We start from the raw sequence: 17,511 nt of genomic DNA, 5'->3' as shown, positions 1-17,511 counted from the left end.
AAAATAAAACAGAACCACACACACCCACACACACACACACACACACACACACACACACACCAGGTCCCTCATAATGCTTTAAGTAAGTTAATGACTTAGGTCACATTCGTAGCTGTCTGTAGCTACATGAGACTGTAACTTGAACTTACCTGCTCACTAAGTCAACACCTCCATGCCTCGATTTCTTCATTGACAGATTAGGAGACAAACTGTGCTTTTCAATGAGAGCAGGAAAAGATAAACACAAGAAGCACACATGCTATGCCCAGCAGCTACATGATACATTGCAAGAGCCATTTCCCATATCTTCACAAGCTCTGCTTCCCTGTATCCACTCTGTGAATAAGTCATTGAGGAGACATCTGAGTCTGTGTAGTGAAGAGGAGAGGACATGGTCGACCCCTTCACTGCTTTGCAGAAGCATTGCCTGGTGTTCTGAGGGTATGACAGGCCATTCACCATCGAGAGTCTTTCAAGGCACGGTCCTCAGGGTCAGATACATCCACCTACTTAGACACACACAGAGCTCACTAGTACACCTAGACCTTGTACATGTTCATCCTTGAAAATAACAGTAATTCCTGGTTCCAGTTGACCTCTTGCTTCAAGGCAAATGCCTCCTGACTTAGTGGCTTAGGAAACGTGTCTGATTCTTCATGGAGGAAAGTCGGGAGGTAGGAAAGGCCTTAGATGGTTCCTTATGGTATCAATGGGGTCTACTGGTCTTCAGCTAGCATTGCATGCCTTAGGCCTGACTGTGAGGACTCTTTAACCCCTAAGGTTCCCTAAGGACCTCTGCCTATGATCTTCTAAATTTCCTTTAGCATGAATCAGGGGTTCCAAGATACTGAGACAGAGCTATTGATCCTCCTGTAAATTTGGCCTAGAATTGGCACAGCATCAATTCTCCTGTATTTTGTTGATTGAAGTTGTCATGGGTCACCCAGCTTCAAGGGGAGAGGAAACAGGTCTCACTCTGAACAGGAGAAGCATCAAGGCTTGGGAAGCCATCTTTAACCCACCCCCTACACCATCTGGCTTTTCTAACAGTGACATTACAACATAATGTCTTAGGGGCTCCATGAATTCATAGTAGCACCCAGTATCATTACATACTCACTGGATACCTGCTGTGTGCTAAGATACCCGAGAGAACAGCCTCTTGCAAAAGATTGCCATGGCAGAGGAAGCTGAGAGACAGGCTGTGCTTTCATTACTGTGGGGTCCCCAGCAATTGACACAGTGCTTGGCACAACATGGTGGGAGCTTATACTATGAACACACAAGTAAAAAGAGTTGGGACAAATAGGTGACTGACTATGCTTAACTGAGACTTGAGCAGAGAAATGAAACAGCTTCCCAGTGGTTTTAGAGCCCTGTGACTAAGATAAAGACGTCAGAAGTCCTGAGGGTACAGAGAAGAAGATGAGGAAGTCCAACTGGGCAGTCTCATACTTGACAAGTTGTCCCTAGATATTGTCCTGCCAATACCTAGGAGACACACACACACACACACACACACCTCTTCCTCATTGTTAACCAGAGTCCATGCTGAGAATGTGAGCTAATGTTCAGATACCACAGCAGCTGGTAGGATGACCAATAGTGATTGCATTTTATCCTGGAAGAAAACGGAAGGCTCTCAGAAGGATGGGGAGAGCAGGCTTCTGTAGACCTGCTCGTCTCTTATAGCTCCTGTACCTCTGCCAATCCCCAAGATTAACTGAGTCCTTCGGGGAGAAGCCTGGACCTACTTGTGCCCCTAGAGCTGGAGTAAGCCCTACATGAACATCTGTGGTTCTTCTGTGTAGAGCCATGTGCCGAAGGTCCCCCAACCTCTGATCCACTTCTTTGACTGGCTGCAGCATCAAGCACTTAATTGATTTCATAGGGACTGTCTGATTAATAACCCATCAGGCTCCTGTCAGATGCAGAGGAAGCCTGAACAGAAGGCTACCAGACCTCTGCTCTGCCTCGGCTCATCCCAGGCCCAGTTCAGGAGCCTAGAGTCTTTTTATTTCTTCATACTGAATTTGGGAAATAGCCTATGTAACCTCAGGAATGAGGGCTACCCAGCAATCTCCAGGCCAACCGTACCATCATTTCCCAAATGAGATACAAAGCCTTCTGATGAGGCAGGGCAACCTCAGAAAGTCACTTAACCTGCCTGAGCCTCATTGCTTTATTTATAAAATGAACACTGAAGAGTTTGAACAGAAAGTCTCTGTCGCTGGATGATTTGATCTCAGGCGTATATAAGACAAAGCTCACTGCTGTGCAAGAAACTTCTAGAGGGAGGTAGGCCTCTGAAGGGAATATGGGTACCAGTGATGCTTGAGAGGAGCAAACACAGAAACGTTATCATTCCATGTGCTCAAGAGCATCCATAGCCATGTCAGACACTCTTAGAGACCTCCCTGAGCTTCCAAGTGCCATCCAGTGTACCTTCCCACATAAAACCTTAATTTCCCCCAACTCTCCCACAAATAGTTATATTTGAGGTTTCCAAGACTACTCTAGATTTGTCAGTTTGCAAATAGGGCTCATGATACCCTGTTATGAGTATAACTCTGTGTTAACTGTGGTGAAAAAAAAAAAATGAGGCAAAATTGGTAAAGAAAAGATGTGTGGGGTGAATTCAGGGGCTTCAAACCAGGACCAAGGTTCCAGAGGCTTCACTTCAAAGTGTCACCCAGAATAGGTACACCCTGATCCCTCAGCAAAAGCTACCAGTGCCCCAGGGTTATAATGAGGATTGTCATAGGGACAGCCTCTGACTCCTGGCAGGAAAACATGTATGCAGTGTTGAGTTGAGTATGTAGTTTGAATACAGTGGAGCAATCACCTCTGTCAGTTCACACAGGGAACCCTCCTGAAGTCCGTGTTCCTAGACGCCGGCTAGGGGCCAGTCTTAGTAACAGCCTTTCTCAGCCCTTTACACCCTAACTCTCTTCTACACAAGTAAGTACTCTCACTAGAACATACATGCACATGCATACACACATGCACACACACACACATACACCACTCACACATGTTCACATGCATACATAATTATACACACATACCTCATACACACCCTACACCTAACATATATACCATACACACACACACACACCATACACTCACACATTCATACACATATCACACTTACACGACACACATGTACAGACACACACAAATATACACACCACTTCCCATTCATAGAGGAAGGAGAAGAATCTCAGTCATAGAAAACATTAAGTTGCTTGCATTAGATTCCACAGCCAGCCCATGGAAAGCCTAGAGCACTGAACTATCTGGCTCCAAACTCCCGGCATCCAGCCACTGTCCAAAGCCGTCTTCCTGATCACTTCAAGTGTCTTCTTGGTCCAGATGTGGTCAACAAGCACCTAGAAGACGGAGGCTTAAGGATGGTGAGTGAGAAGCTACACAGTGAGGCCCTGTCTCCGGAATAAATAAAGCGTGAAGCGGCTTCCCATGGCCCCCACTGGCAGGCGTTGTCAGCCGAACACTCAGCTCAGGGGAAGCGGGACACAGGCACAGAGCCAGAAAGAGAAAGGAGTGGAGGAAGCTGGGAAATTGTTGGTGAAGCAGGAGGACTGGGACCTCCTGAGAATGACAGAAGTGACCAGCAGAAGGGCTCATGACATTAGAAGGGCTCTACCTTTCCTGCGGTCATGAGGCCAGAATCCCAAAATCTGGCTAATAGCTGTTTACAGCTTTTAAGTAGTGGCATTATGGCCTTTCAGAGGTTAGCCATGGTCTGCAAGATCTAGCATGTTGTTGCTGCTGCTGTCTCCTTTCTTCATTCATGTTTCTGAGCACCAGGTGCCTCTCTGACTACTCGTGAGCTTGGCTGAGTCCCTGACACCTCTGCATCATGAAGTGTCAGCTGCTCAGGTAGGGTATGAGTCCTACCGTCCTACACCACTTAGAGATGGCAATCAGATATGGTGGTGGCTGTCCCAGGGCTTTGTGGACAGAAACACAATCCAGCACACTGGCTCATGTACCCAGACTGGATGTTGTCTGGGACCATCCTGAAGACCCATTTCTCTTGAAGGACTTCCCTTCCCAAAGATACTCCATTTCCCCTTTTGAGGCAAATTCCTCCTGCCCTGGATGATGCCAGTGAGCCTGGAAGCTCTTGCTTCAGGCTGCTCAGGATGCTTTATGTCTGTGTGTAAAGGGGAACAAATTCCTTCCTGCTCCTAGAACAGCAAAGCCCTTGCCAGCCAAACCCAGTGCAGCTAGGGCCAAAGTCAAGGGCACTTGCTTTGAACCCTACTCCTGTCTTTCCCATTCCACATGACCCTGAAAAGTCTTGCCCAACCTCAGGTTCCAGGTCTGTAGACTGAGATAGAAACACCACCCACACACGAGAAGATCATGACTAGTCATAAATCATGCATCCAAACCTACACTGCCAGCAGAGGTGTGCAGGGAGCCTCACAGGTCTGTGACCTCAAGAGCTGGTGTTCCCATGGGAAAACCCCAGACGCCTTTATTCCTCAGAGGAGCTAGACATCTAAAGTGTTGGGGGTAGAAAATTTAGGGGATCCTTGATCTGGGAGTCAGGATACCCCTGACTCAGTTTCTGCTCTGCCGCCACACTGACTTGTGTGGGTTTAGAATCAGGGCACATGTCTCCATGGACGTCAGCTTCTTCACCAAGCACACAAGGCCAAACAATCTAACTCAGAGCTAAAGTTTGAAAAGTATAGAGTAAGGTTATTTCACCACAACAATCTGAATTACCATCACTTTCAGCAAGTGCCATGTCCCTGTCCCAAAATCCCGAAGTGACCTAAATGACGAATGCCCACATTGGCATGCTATCAGAAGCTCCTCCAGAAGATCCATCGCCCTGTAGCTTGAGAAGTCCTTCAGCCCGCTCACTGCCTGTCTGTCCTCTTATCCTCGGGCTCTGAGCTTCTAAGTGATGATTGTCAGCACTCTCCCTGTTTAAACATGTCTATTTTAAATTGTAAAAGTTAAAAGAGGACTGGAGAGAAGGCTCAGTCAGGCAGACACTTACTTTCCAAGTGTGAAGTCATGGGTGTGATCCCCAGAACCCGCATAAAAATTCGGGATGGTATAGCACACACTATAACCCCATTGCTGAAGAAACAGACAGATGAGTCCCTGGGGCTTACTGGCCAGCCAGCCTAGCCTCATTAGCAAGCTTCAGGCCAGTGAGAGACCACGTCTCAAGGAAAGAAAAAGATGAATGACACCCAAGAGTCAGTCCCCAAGGTTACCCTCCAACCTTCACACATGCTAGCACACATTAACATCACATGTGAACATGCACACATGAACATGCATAGACACACAAATTTAAAGCAAAAACACCATTTGGTCTAGGCACTTGAAATATCCTACCACTAACATTTGATCTTATTTTTGTGGCCCTTTAAAAAATATGCTTGTTTGTTTTTGGTACAGGCTAGACTCTCTGGAATATAGGCTGCTGTCAAACTCCCAAGTATTTCCAGAAACAGGCTATGCAGGAAGGCAGAAGAACTCTGTTCAGGTCCCCTGAGCCAACTCTGTGGGGTCTCTGCATGGTCGGTGACATAGGATGAAGAGAGACCAAAACTCTGTCTTAAAACAAGAGACTAGAGGAGATACTAATTCCCTCTGCCTGCTGGTGTCTCCAGGCACTGACTGTGTGTCTGCCATATGCCCAGCAGCCCCTCCTGCATACCCTGAACCCAGCAACACAAAGCCCAGATCTGTTTAGTGGCTGCACGCACGTACCAGGCAGTCATCTCCTCTGGGCATAAAGGATGCCTGCCTTGCAGAACTGGAATTATAAGAAACATACTATGCAGACAATGTTCTCCAACATCACTCTGTGTGTGTGCGTGCTTGTGTATGCATGTGTGTGTGTGTGTGTGTGTGTGTGTGTGTGTGTGTGTGCATGTGCATGTGTGTACTAACCAGTGCAAAGGGTCAGTGAGGGGTGATTGGGGAAAAAGATGGGGAGCTGCTGTGGGCCTGTAAGAAGTCATAGCTCTGGAAGAAGGTATGATCTATGGGAATATTTATAAGCAAACAATTTAGGCTTCGCTTGTTTGAGAGAAGCGAGGAAGCCAGTGTGCCTGTGGCCAGGGGCACGACTTTGGGGGACCAGCCCAAACCAGGTCTCATAAGATCTGTGGGCCGGGTCAGACTGGGGAGGGTTAGGCAGAGAGGAGGAGATGCACATACCGTACTGCTGGTTATGTAGGTAAGCAGCCTTTAGTAGATGCCCAGAGCGATGCCGCTGGGGCCTGAATTCAGAATCTGCCTGTCTCTCGGGCCTGTCATCGGCAGTGCTACCTGCCTAGAAAGAATAATGAAGCTCTTCAAGGGACTTCCAATCCCAGAGCATCTCTCAGGCTCTGTGGGAGCTTCGTGGCAGAAAATCTTGTTAGCGGAGGGCTCAGGTTGTGCCTTGTGGCCCTCCACAGAACAAGGCCCATGAGTGCCTCTTTATCGATGTCCCAGTTACAAACCAGTGTCATTCCATACTCCGCTGTCACTGGATGCTGGGACCTCCAGCTGGTGTTCTCTCTTCAGTATGGGGAGGCGGTAGGCAGAAGTCAGGCTGGGTGGAGAGCGCAGGGTTGTGGGGCAGAAGCCTTGAGCTCTGGGCATGAACCCATCTTGTTCCAGGACAGACTCTGCCACCTGTTCACCACGTGATACGACCTCAGAAAAGTTGTTTCTCTGGGCTGTGCCCCACCAGCGACAAGGGTGCATACAAGGGTGACAGTGCTGGCCTGATAGGAGTGGGGAATGAATGTGAGCCACTCACCGAGCTCTAGAAGAGCAGACCATGTGTGAAGGCTACAGCACAGGGCAACGGCTGCATTTAGCACCACCCCAGTTGACCCCATGGCAACCACATTGTTAAAATCCCCAGTCTATAGGAAGGATGATTAAGAGAAGTTAAGATTTGTACCCAGCGTCACACATCAGGAAAGTGGTATAAAAAGGCCTCACTTCTGAGCATTTTGTGTTAAGGCCTGGTAGGAGGCAGACGGGTTCCTTGGCTAGACTAGAACCTAGAGCTGGCTTGCTGCCGTTTCTCCTCTGTCCAGTATGCCTTACCAAGAGGCAGCGACAGTCCTGAAACTAGCTGGGGGGGGGGGGGCAGAGCATTTGAGGGTGAATGGCATCACCTAGCAGGTACAGTTGAGCCCGGGAAGGGTAGGGTGGTGTCTGCATTCTGGGGTATGGTCAGGTGAATGCATAAGCACTGTTGTGCCACTGTGGACCAAGAGCCCTTCCCTATGTCTTCAGGGGACTAATCAGTTACTGCCTCGTTCTCACACAGCCAAGGGATGGAGAGACTCAAAGCAAGTTCCACATCAACAGGGACTTAAGAAAATTACAGATCCTTTGGCCCTATCTCAGTACACCAACTGAGTCCCTGGAGCTCTGCTGGGCCTGGGCAGTGTACAACTCTCCAGAATGTTCTCCTTCTTTATAATACAGCAGGGCCACAAGAGCGCTTGGTCTTCAGGGAAGCCGAGTGGGTGTTTCCAGCCGCTGCTTTAGTAGAGGAGAACATTGGGCTTTGGATCCAGATAAACAAGTTCCATTTCTTACTTCGCGCCTTGCTTCTGGTGACGTTGGCAAGTCCCACGAGAATGCCACATCCCAGTACCATCCTCCGCTGTACTGGGATCACCCTGACTTCCTTGCAATAGCATCTATTTTGAAAATAGATATAATGTGCCTAGCCCACTGCCGGGCACTGGCCAGTCCTGCTCAGTGAGAACTGTAGTTGGACGTCCACAGCTTCCAGCCGTGTGGGTTTGTATGGAGAGTGCTCCCCGAGGATGCTCTGTGCCAGGTAGACCCCTTGCACATGAAGCTTTGCACAGTGACCTGCTGCCTGGAACCTTTGTCCCTGCTGGTCTCATGCACAGCCGCACCCAACAGCCACTCTCATGTGTTTCTATGCTGTCCCCTTCATCGATGCATGACTCATTGCTTCATTCATGTCTCCGTGTGTGCGTAGAAACCTAGGCAAGCAGCCATTCCTAGGGGCATTGCAGGACAACCTCATTGAGATGGACATTCTCAGCGCCTCCCGCCATGATGGGGCTTACAGTGACGGGTAGGTGGCACCCCTTCCCATGCTCCTCCACGTGTGCTCTCCCTGTTGCTCCTGCACTTGCATGCAGAACCCTGAGACCTTTCCCTGGGAACTCCTCGGGGAAGCGGTACCATGTTGCATGCACGTCCCCAAGTCCATGTTCAACCTGCAAGTTTGTCCGTGAAATACCCGATTCCCCACCCCCAGCATATTAACAGCAGCCTCGTTAATATGCAGCTCTCCGCATCTCATCGGCTGCCTTCACCATCCTGGGAACCATCTCACGAACCAATTTTTTTTTTTTAAACACAGCGCAGGCCCCATGTCTTACGTGGCCTTGAGTGTGTGCGCTGTGGTCAGAATGTCTTCTAGCCCAGGAGTGGTGGATTTGTCCTAAGATCGCAGGTCATGCAACCCACCCAAGCTTTGCACAAGTCCTCCCAAGGCCATGGTTCAGGCCACATTGGGCAGGACCTTCCAATGCCTCCTTTGACCACAGCCATGTGCTTTGACTGTACTCTGCTGTTGTCAAGACTGCAGCTGGGCTACAGGATAGAACTGTCAGCCTGTCCCCACACAGCTATCACTCGGCTCCACCTGCAGCAGCCAGGCTCCTAAGACTGTGAGGGCATTGGCACTAGCCATCCTTTTGTGGGCAGAACATAGTAGTGAGTTCTTGGCTTCTACCCCAGAAAAAAAACCATTTAAAAAGAAGGACTTTCCATGCCTTGTCAACACGCACTGGAAGGCAGGTATTAGAACAACAGGAAAAACTGTAAGTCCCAATGGCCTCCAAGAGACTTTCAGGACTTTAGACACCCCCTAAGCTACTCTAATGTCTTTAGGAAACAGAGTTTATTTCCCAAGACCCAGCCTCTACCCCCAGCTCCTCTGTTCCCAGGAAAAGGACTTCAAGGCAACCTCTGTTGGGTGGGTAGTATCTTCGGCCTTGGGGAGGGGGGAGTATTCTTGTGGCTCTCCCCGTCCCATGAGTGATCTGTGGGAACGTGTCTTCTCGTGCCCCGTTTGTGGTCTCTGTGACTTTTTCCTGACCCTGTCATCTTCCCTGTGATGATTCTTTTCTCTCTCTCTCCAGGCTCCTCTGCATGCTCCTTCTGCGCCTCTGTCCTGCAGGTTGGCCTGGGTACCTGGGTAGCCCGCAGACCCTGACACCTTCCCACCTCTCTCCATCCACAGGCACTTCCTCTTCAAGCCCGGAGGCACCTCCCCGCTCTTCTGCACCACATCCCCAGGGTACCCCCTAACGTCTAGCACCGTGTATTCGCCCCCACCCCGGCCCCTGCCCCGCAGCACCTTCTCCCGACCAGCCTTTAACCTCAAGAAGCCTTCCAAGTACTGCAACTGGAAGTGTGCAGCGCTGAGCGCCATCCTCATCTCAACCACGCTCGTCATCCTGCTCGCCTACTTTGTGGGTAAGCATTTCCTCCCCACAGCTCCCATTTGGCCAGGGGGCATCAACCGAAGCACCTGGGGTGGCCAAAGGCACTGTCAGCACTGCAGTCAGAGCACCTAGTATACATATTGCACTGAGAAGCCTTGCACCGGTCTGGCCTGGGCCCACACCTTAATGGCAGCTCTTCAAGGCTCTCCGCTCTCTCCTCTGTGCTTGGACTGGGATGGATTATCAGGATCTGCCTCACATGGCTTGGTTCACTGAGGCACAGGCATCAGTGCCGTAGATCTGAGTCGCTAAGACAATAACAACTTAGGAGGCCTGGACAGTAGGCCGGCTTCTCCTGTTGGTCCATGTGTCTAGGATGAGAGGCGGGAAGTAGAGAACTCTGTGGGGGGAAAGAAACTACCAGGAAAGCTCCGGGTGAGTGTTAGGCAGGGTGTTATAAAAACCCCCAGAAACTTCCATGATTGTGTAACAACAGCCAGAAGCCAAGGAACTGCTGCATGAGAAGCAGCAAGTCCAGTGAGTGGAGAAGCAAAGGCCCAGAGCCACACAGCCTGAGAGTTTTCTCCCTAACCCCAGGGTATGTAAGAAAGTCCCCGGACCTGTGACTTGTAGCCCTGCCCCAGCGGGATGGATTCTATTTGGCATTCTTTGGACACATTTCTAGCAAAATCTGGTTTTCTACTTCTGAGTCCCCTCTTTGGTCTTCTCCCAGAAAGAGATTAATCTAAAAGGCTGTGGGCTCAGTGAGGATCCTCTGGCATCTGGGATAATAAGCCTCTTTAAAAAAAGGGTGGGGGGCATCTAAAGTGTGTTTGTCTGCGTTCTTGGTGCATTTTCCAAGGCTGAAGGTAGGTCATGCTAGCCCGAGAAGGCCATGAACCTGTGTTAAGGAGTTCAGAGAGAGTTCTGGAAGCTAGTGGGTTCTACTTAAGCCAGTAAATAGAAATAAAGCTGACCAACAGAGGCCAAAGAAAGACAGAATATTTCCCTCTGCCAAGAAGAACCCTCTAGCAAGCTGTCCCCATGACTGTGAAGGGATCCTGTCTTGAGAGGCATTACCATGGCATTGTGAGGAGTGATTAACAGAACATGTGCCACAACTTCTTTGGGACATGGATGGGGTTCAGGGGATGATGTCATAATCACCTTGGAGCAAACAGGAAGGGCACCTTATTGGATAGACAATCAGAGGACCATTGAAGAACTATGTATCAATAGCTGTGGGCCACAGCTCGGTTTTCCTTTCACAAAGAAGGAATTGATGTCAGAGCGACTAGAAAGCGGTTAGGAAGAACTGGTCAGGAAAACCTGATTGCTTCAACTAAAATAATGAGAGTGTGGGCGTGGCAAGAAAGGAGGTCGATGTAAGATAACTTTAGGGTAATTTATCACTCCAATTAGAGGGAGTCAGTCCACCAGTAACATGTCCTTGCTAAGAGTAAATGCATGCTTCTGATAAGAAGCAGAAGGCTGAATTATAGCAGTGACACCCGAGAAAGGGACTAAAGGCAAGCCTGGGCACTCCCCTTGTCTTGTCGACAGACCTAGCAAGAGCTTGGGAAGAACCTCCGTATCAGACAGTCCTAGACTTCACTCTCAGCTCTCCCACAGGGCAACTGTTAACCCCCTGACAGCTCCCTGATTTCCCACAAGGGTGCCTATGAGGCTGGAGTTACGTAGCACAGGTGAATGCACTGAGGTAGGGGACCAGTCACCCTTTCTTCAAGGGCTGGGCATGGCAACCTTGGTACCTGGTCTCGTCCAACTGATGAGAGCTAGAGTGAGCGGGTGTGCAGGCATCTTGCTTGACCATAATTACAGACTGTGATGACTAACTTGTAAGGAACTATCAATTATTAAAAATCAAATTAATTGTTTCAGCCAAGCACAAATATCCTTAACAAAGACTTCTTCAGCAGACCAACTGATCTAATCAACAGGCCAAAAGCACTGATATTTAATTAGATTTTTGATGAAAAATTGTGTTTAATTTCAAGTATAATCAATTATTAATTACAGTAATGAGTGAGTCTGACTGGGTTTACTAATTAACTCATTTAAAAATTATGAATAACCTTTTCATTTGTAATTATTTTCTACAGCCTATCAAATTCCAGATAAGAATTGCATTACCCTGCCAGCAGAGGGGGAGACAGATGCAAAGGGCAGGAAGGAACGTTGCTTCTGCTAATCCCTGCCCAGGGCAGCCATAGCTGGGTGGTGATACTGACAGATCTATTTGACATTCAGCCTCTGAGTTGGGAACTGTGCTGAGAAATGAGCAGCCGGTGACCTTTACTTCTCAGACATATTTACTGGTATTTTCATGGGAAAACAGAGAAATTGGACTTAACGCTCTGTGGAGACTTACCTTCCGGACATCTTCTCCCACTTCCCTCAGAAAGCCATACTTGGCTAGGGTAGACTCCCCACACCCCAGAGAGGACCTGGTCAGGGCCATGTGATATCTTCAAAGACGGAACTGTAGCTCTTTTGTTTTGTACTCCAAAGCAGCCCCATTCAGACAAGCAGCCCTGTGGATGTGCTCACCCTACTTGATCTGCTTTTCAGATCCTCAGTGGTCTCCATTTGGTTGCCTTACCTTTCCTTTCCTAGAGAAAGCTGCATGCAGAGCAGAATAGAGAGATGCACGGGTAACGCTGTGTAGACGATGCTTTGTTCTCACAGCCTCTTGATCATCCTTAAAAAAATTTGAGTAGAACAAATATATATGTAGTATAGGAAAATGTAAGTACTCACTGTCCTTCCCAACACCACTTGCTGCTAGTTTGGAGTCTTCCCCATGCCCCTTTTTAGCATAAACACCTCACTTGTATTTTCCATTGAAATCTAACTCCAGTGAGTTAGGACCCCATTTGCAGATGAAGACCCTGGTTGGGACCCACTCAGCTTAAGTGACTCACTTACTGTCACGCGATGTCACATTAGGAATGTGACTCACCCAACCACGGGCATTCTGACAGTTTTGAAAACACTTTTACTCTTTACAGCTCACTTTTCCCCCTCAGGCTATAGTTTTCCAATCTTGATATTCTATTGTTTGGGGGGGGGGGCGTATTTTAAATGTGGTTCTGGCATTGGGCCAAATCCAGGACATGCTTCTCTCTGGGCCCTTATAATGATTCTATGGAATCAGTATTACTTTCTCATGGAGAATCTAAAGCTCATGACAACTTTCCAGGATCCCACAAGTAGCAAATGTCATAGCTGCTATTCACCCAAGACCCGGGATCTCCAAGGGCATGCCTTTAGGGGTGTTGCTATAGGTCCTAGGCTTGAATGGATAATACTGAGCTGACAGACTCCCTTCAGGCCTCACCTATGATCTTTGTTCACAGGGTAAGCATAGATGCTGTTCTTAACTTCTCAGAAACTCAGCTTCCCATTTCTCTATTGTTCTAGTGGGCATGGATACCACAATTAGCCCATCTTGCAGAAGAGGTAACTATGACTGGCAAATGGCCCTCAAGAGCCTGGCTTCTGAAATTAGACAGTAACTTTAAGACCTCAGCTCCTCCACTTACAAGCTTTGCCTGTTTGTTTCCATGCCTGGAAGGCCCAAGAGATTGTATCACAGGGTTATCATGAAATTCAAGGAAGAAAGTTTATACAGAATACCCCCACACACACAAATGCATGCATGCACCTACTCATGCATATATGCTCACACACTCACACCTAGCACAGAGTGGATACCCAGTGGAGATTGCATATTGTTACTGCCTTGTGTCATTGTCACAAGGCAGAGTATCTACATCTTTATCTTTTGAGGGAAAACCTGGTCCAATTTTGTCTTGCCGTATCCTGCCAGCTTCCCAGCCAGCATTAGTCACTAGAGCAGCTGAGAAAGCAACGGGGCACGTGTCAGAGCACATTTGTAGGGATGTCTAGCTGTTCCATGAGAGCAGCTACAAAAGGAGTCATCATCTAAAATGCCCCCCATCCCGTGTCTTTTCTCCAAGTAGGACAGAAGTTGATTTTACTTCAGTGACAGTGAGCTGTATCCACATGAAGCTGACAGCTTCTCTTACTTCTGAACAATGGTACAAAGGCAGCCAATGAGCTTCAAGCACCTGTCTGGCCAGAGAGCCTGGAAATAGGGATGGGGGGAAGTGTTCCATTTAAACGAAGGCCCCAGAGTACCCTGGGATGCTGGCTCTTCCATACCAAGTCTAGGCCCACCCTAAAGGGTGGGGTAAGTTCACTGAGTGTCTCTATGGAAGCACAGTGCCCCCCCAATAGTATAAGCCACTGGGTCTTGTTACTACTTCCGCATAGTAGTAAGAACAATAGAGCTGCTGCAGTTAGGCCAAGAGGTACAGCGGGCAAGGAGACATCCCTGGATCTCAGCTTAAGGTTTGATGGCTATAAATGATGCCATTCAGCTCCTTCCAGGGAACAGTTCCTTGCCTAGAAGAATTGTACCAGTGAACCCAGAGTATGTGGTGGGACATTCCTACAAGCTCAGAAGCAGTGACGGATCTTTCGATTAATTAGGTCATGTCTTCACCTCTCCCAGAAACTGGGTTGCAAAAACTAAACAAACTCTGGCACAAAGTGTCGATCGTTTAGTTTGTAAGTGAGACGGTTTCCAAGCTTTGCTTGGTGGAACATTATTGCGGTTCTGGGTCTGGTGGAGCCTGAGTCATCCAGTTCTGGGGGCCATCTGGAAAGTGTTGGTAGAGCTGCACTCGGGCAATGAGAACGTGGACTCCTAAATACCTCTGACACCTTCCTGTTTGTTAGTTACTCTTCTGGTCGCTACAGCAGAGTAGCTGAAAGGAAGAGTTGATTGGGGCTTATGTAAGAAGGGATAGAGTACATCACAGCATGAAAGGCATAACAGCAAAATCATGAGGCAGTGGTTACATCTTATACACAGTTCGAAAGCAGACAGTGAGCAGGAGGTGGGGTCAGGCTATGTACCCTTAAGCCCCAGACCCCAAAGACTCACTTCCTTTAGCAAGGCTCCAATTCTTAAAGGCTCATCATAAAGACAGTGCCACCAGCTGGGGATCAAGCATTCAGACTGGTCTGCGGGAGACATTTCTCATTCAATCTATAACACCTCACGAACAGGCCTTCAGTGAAGCAGCCATGTCACAGGAAGGAGCAGTAGGCATGTCATGTCAAGAGCTGCAGCACATATATTCCATGGCCACAGTACACACAAGATAGCTGTGCTCACAAGGGCTTTATTGACGTTAAGGACCTAGCATAATGCTTAAGTCTGCTAAGAGTAGTCTATAGAAAGACATGGGCCAAAACACGGTGACAGAAATGTTCATTTTCCTCCTGGAATTCAGGTACAAATAAGATGGACATGAGAAGACTAGGGAAGCAGGAGCCATGGAAGCTAGGGTGATCATAGCCCCTCCCCTATTTCTTATCCACATCTGGCTCCTTATCCACATCTGGCAGCCTCCAGTCTCAGATGTCATTTGTTTCATGAGCATATTCCTGCTACACTTGGGGCCTGGGTGTTATTAGTGAGTAGCTAGGCTCATTTTTTTCCTCCTTTCTCTTCAGCCTCACATCAAGCCTTTTGGACAGAATGCATAGGTTTAGCTTTATAGCCCAAAGAATGTAGGGAGGACATCACAGAGCCTGCTCTTTCACAAGGAGGCAGAGGTGATGAAGGTACAGGGTCCTACACTGATGCCTTTCTCTCTAGAATTGGAACTTCCCACCACTTTGTAGGAATTGCAAACAGCAAGATGTCTGTGGGTTAGACTCTCTTCAACTGACATCAGATAAATATCTTCCAGCTCCCCAAAAGGAAAGCATAGAGACTGTTGAGTCAAAAACCCTGTCTTGGAGAGAACTACTCACTCCGTGTAGTTCTAGAGGATAGAGTCAGGCATGGGGTCTTAAAAACAAGTGGGAGTGGCTTAGGAGATGGTGCATTTGACTGGAATTTGGATCCCCAGCATCCACAGAAAAATCCTGGTATAGTTGCACACTTGCCTCTAGCCCTAGTGCTGTGTGGAGGAGGGGACAGAGGATCTCTTGCTGGCCACCAGCCTACCTCCTTGGTTGGTTAGAGACTCAATCTCAAAGAAGGAAGATGAACAGGGATAAACATGACACCCACTGTTCTCCTCTGGCCTCTGCCCACATGCACAGGAATCTGGAATAGGAGGAGGGGTAAGTGCCCAGACTCTGTAGGCCCACAATCTTGTATGTGTTACCCCTCCGCAGAGACAAGCCCTACCATCCAGGCAAGACCTTGCCTTCATAAGCTCTCACTTTGTTACTTGGAAGGCAGGAATAAAAATGAACAAACGAGGGACTGGCTGAAATCATGACTCACACAACATGTTTCAGCTCAGCATGAAAGAAAGTCTCGCAGCCTGCAGAGCTGCCCCACAATAGAACAGTTTGGGGGTGATCTTCTTGGCAGCCAAATTACCAAGCAGTGGGTTGTTCCGCTTGCTTGCTTATTCCTGTGTTTGATTGTTCATTTGTTCTTAATTGGAGGATAATGTAATAAAGACGCTAGTTGCAAAAGCAAGTACCATGAGTCACGGAGCAACATGGCTCTGAACTAATGTCACAGGGTCTGGCTACTTCCCCAAGCATGGGTGATTACCAGAGGCTGGAGGCCAGGATGCTTCTTAGGAGCTGTGGTCTTCAACAGCAGGATGGTGATCAGGAGGCCTGGGGATTGATGTCTTAATGTCACTCTCTCATTTCCTTGGTCTCTTGTTGACAGAACCCAAGCAGCAGACAGAGCCACACAGAGGAACCACACAGGACATACAATAGGTGGATTCTCTCCCATAGCAATGCCCGGTACTACTAACTTCAGGGACTAACACCACTGTCACTCAGCAATGTCTTCCTCAGCCTCATGGCCCCTCAGACTCAAGGCCCTAGCCCGTATGTCTTAAATCAGTCATTGCGATATGGTGAACTCTGACAGACAGGAGACCTGGCACCACCAATGTGAGCCAAGCATAGCACATTTCCCTCCTAGAAAATTCCCCGGCTTCATGATCCGCTCCCCTCCCCACTCTGAGCTCTCTGGAAACCTCTCTTCCCTTCTCAGTCTGGGCAGTGTTTGTGAACAATGTGGTGAAGATGGCGTTAATTTACTAGCTTTAAAATCAGTAATTACCTAAAATAATGGCCCATCTCGGAGTGTTAAAGTGTTGAGAAAATGCTGAGTTTTGTGATTTAGTAGTCCAAGCTCCTGGAGCCGCAGAGTCTTATCTATGGAAGTGCAGTTCTGGTACCATCTGTCTGTCTGTCTGTCTGTCAGTCTGTCTGTTTTTCACTTGTTTTAGTTTACCATCATCCAGGACCTCACCCAGTAGGCTAGGCTGACAAGCTAGAGGGGTCCAGGGGCCCGCCCATTGATGGCAAGTGTATACCATGATTGGATTTTTTTTTCTTCTTTTTTTAAAAACATGAGTTCTGAGGATGGGACTCTGGGTGTGCAGCCTCCGCAGCCTGAGGCAGTGGTGTCAATTCACAGTTGATGTTCTTCCTCATCAAACAGGTCGTTTTCTCTGTGTGCTTTCAAGCATTAGGCAACTCTCTTCCTTGTGAAGTTACTAGCTCTATCACATTCATGCCATTACAACCACCACTGTCCTCGTTTGCTGTGTATGACACTCCCATGACATTCTCATGTCTCTGCTGGTTCCTTCTGTCTTCCTCCATAAAGGGATTTCTGGTTAACCAGTTACAGGCAGGTCAATGCTACAAAATAGAACTGCGTTCTGGGGCCCACTCAGGTATCCAGTTTCCTCACTGTCTCATAAGCTTTGTGTGTAATCTTGGGTCAGCTGATATCAGTGGGAAATGGGGCTCACAGGTAAGACCCATAGTAGATAACTGATATTCATGGAGGGTTCTACCTGCTATTTTCTTCTCTCCCTTCATTTTCAAGACTCTCACCCAAGCCAGGCATGGGTATATAGTATATACCCCTGTGTGTGTGTATGTATGTGTGTGTATAGTG

The 17,511-nt window shown here is 48.2% G+C and overlaps 1 protein-coding gene across 4 annotated transcripts in view; it reads left to right on the top strand.

Annotated features, from left to right (window-relative positions):
• Positions 1-17,511, top strand: part of TENM4 (teneurin transmembrane protein 4) — a gene marked incomplete at both ends in the record, with an annotated part of 342,954 nt that overhangs the window by 142,764 nt on the left and 182,679 nt on the right. For 3 of the 4 annotated variants that reach the window (XM_080912630.1, XM_080912628.1, XM_080912627.1), the window contains 2 exons: positions 8,021-8,119; positions 9,296-9,531. In XM_080912630.1, the coding sequence (XP_080768756.1) occupies positions 8,021-8,119; positions 9,296-9,531 (335 nt within the window). The remainder of the gene's footprint in view (positions 1-8,020; positions 8,120-9,295; positions 9,532-17,511) is intronic. The other variant, XM_080912629.1, reaches the window with a different exon arrangement.

This window comes from Micromys minutus (assembly GCF_963924665.1).
Source record: "Micromys minutus genome assembly, chromosome: 2".
Classification (NCBI taxonomy): domain Eukaryota; kingdom Metazoa; phylum Chordata; class Mammalia; order Rodentia; family Muridae; genus Micromys; species Micromys minutus.
The sequence above is the reverse complement of the archived record's forward strand: the minus strand, read 5'-3'. Positions and strand labels throughout refer to the sequence as shown.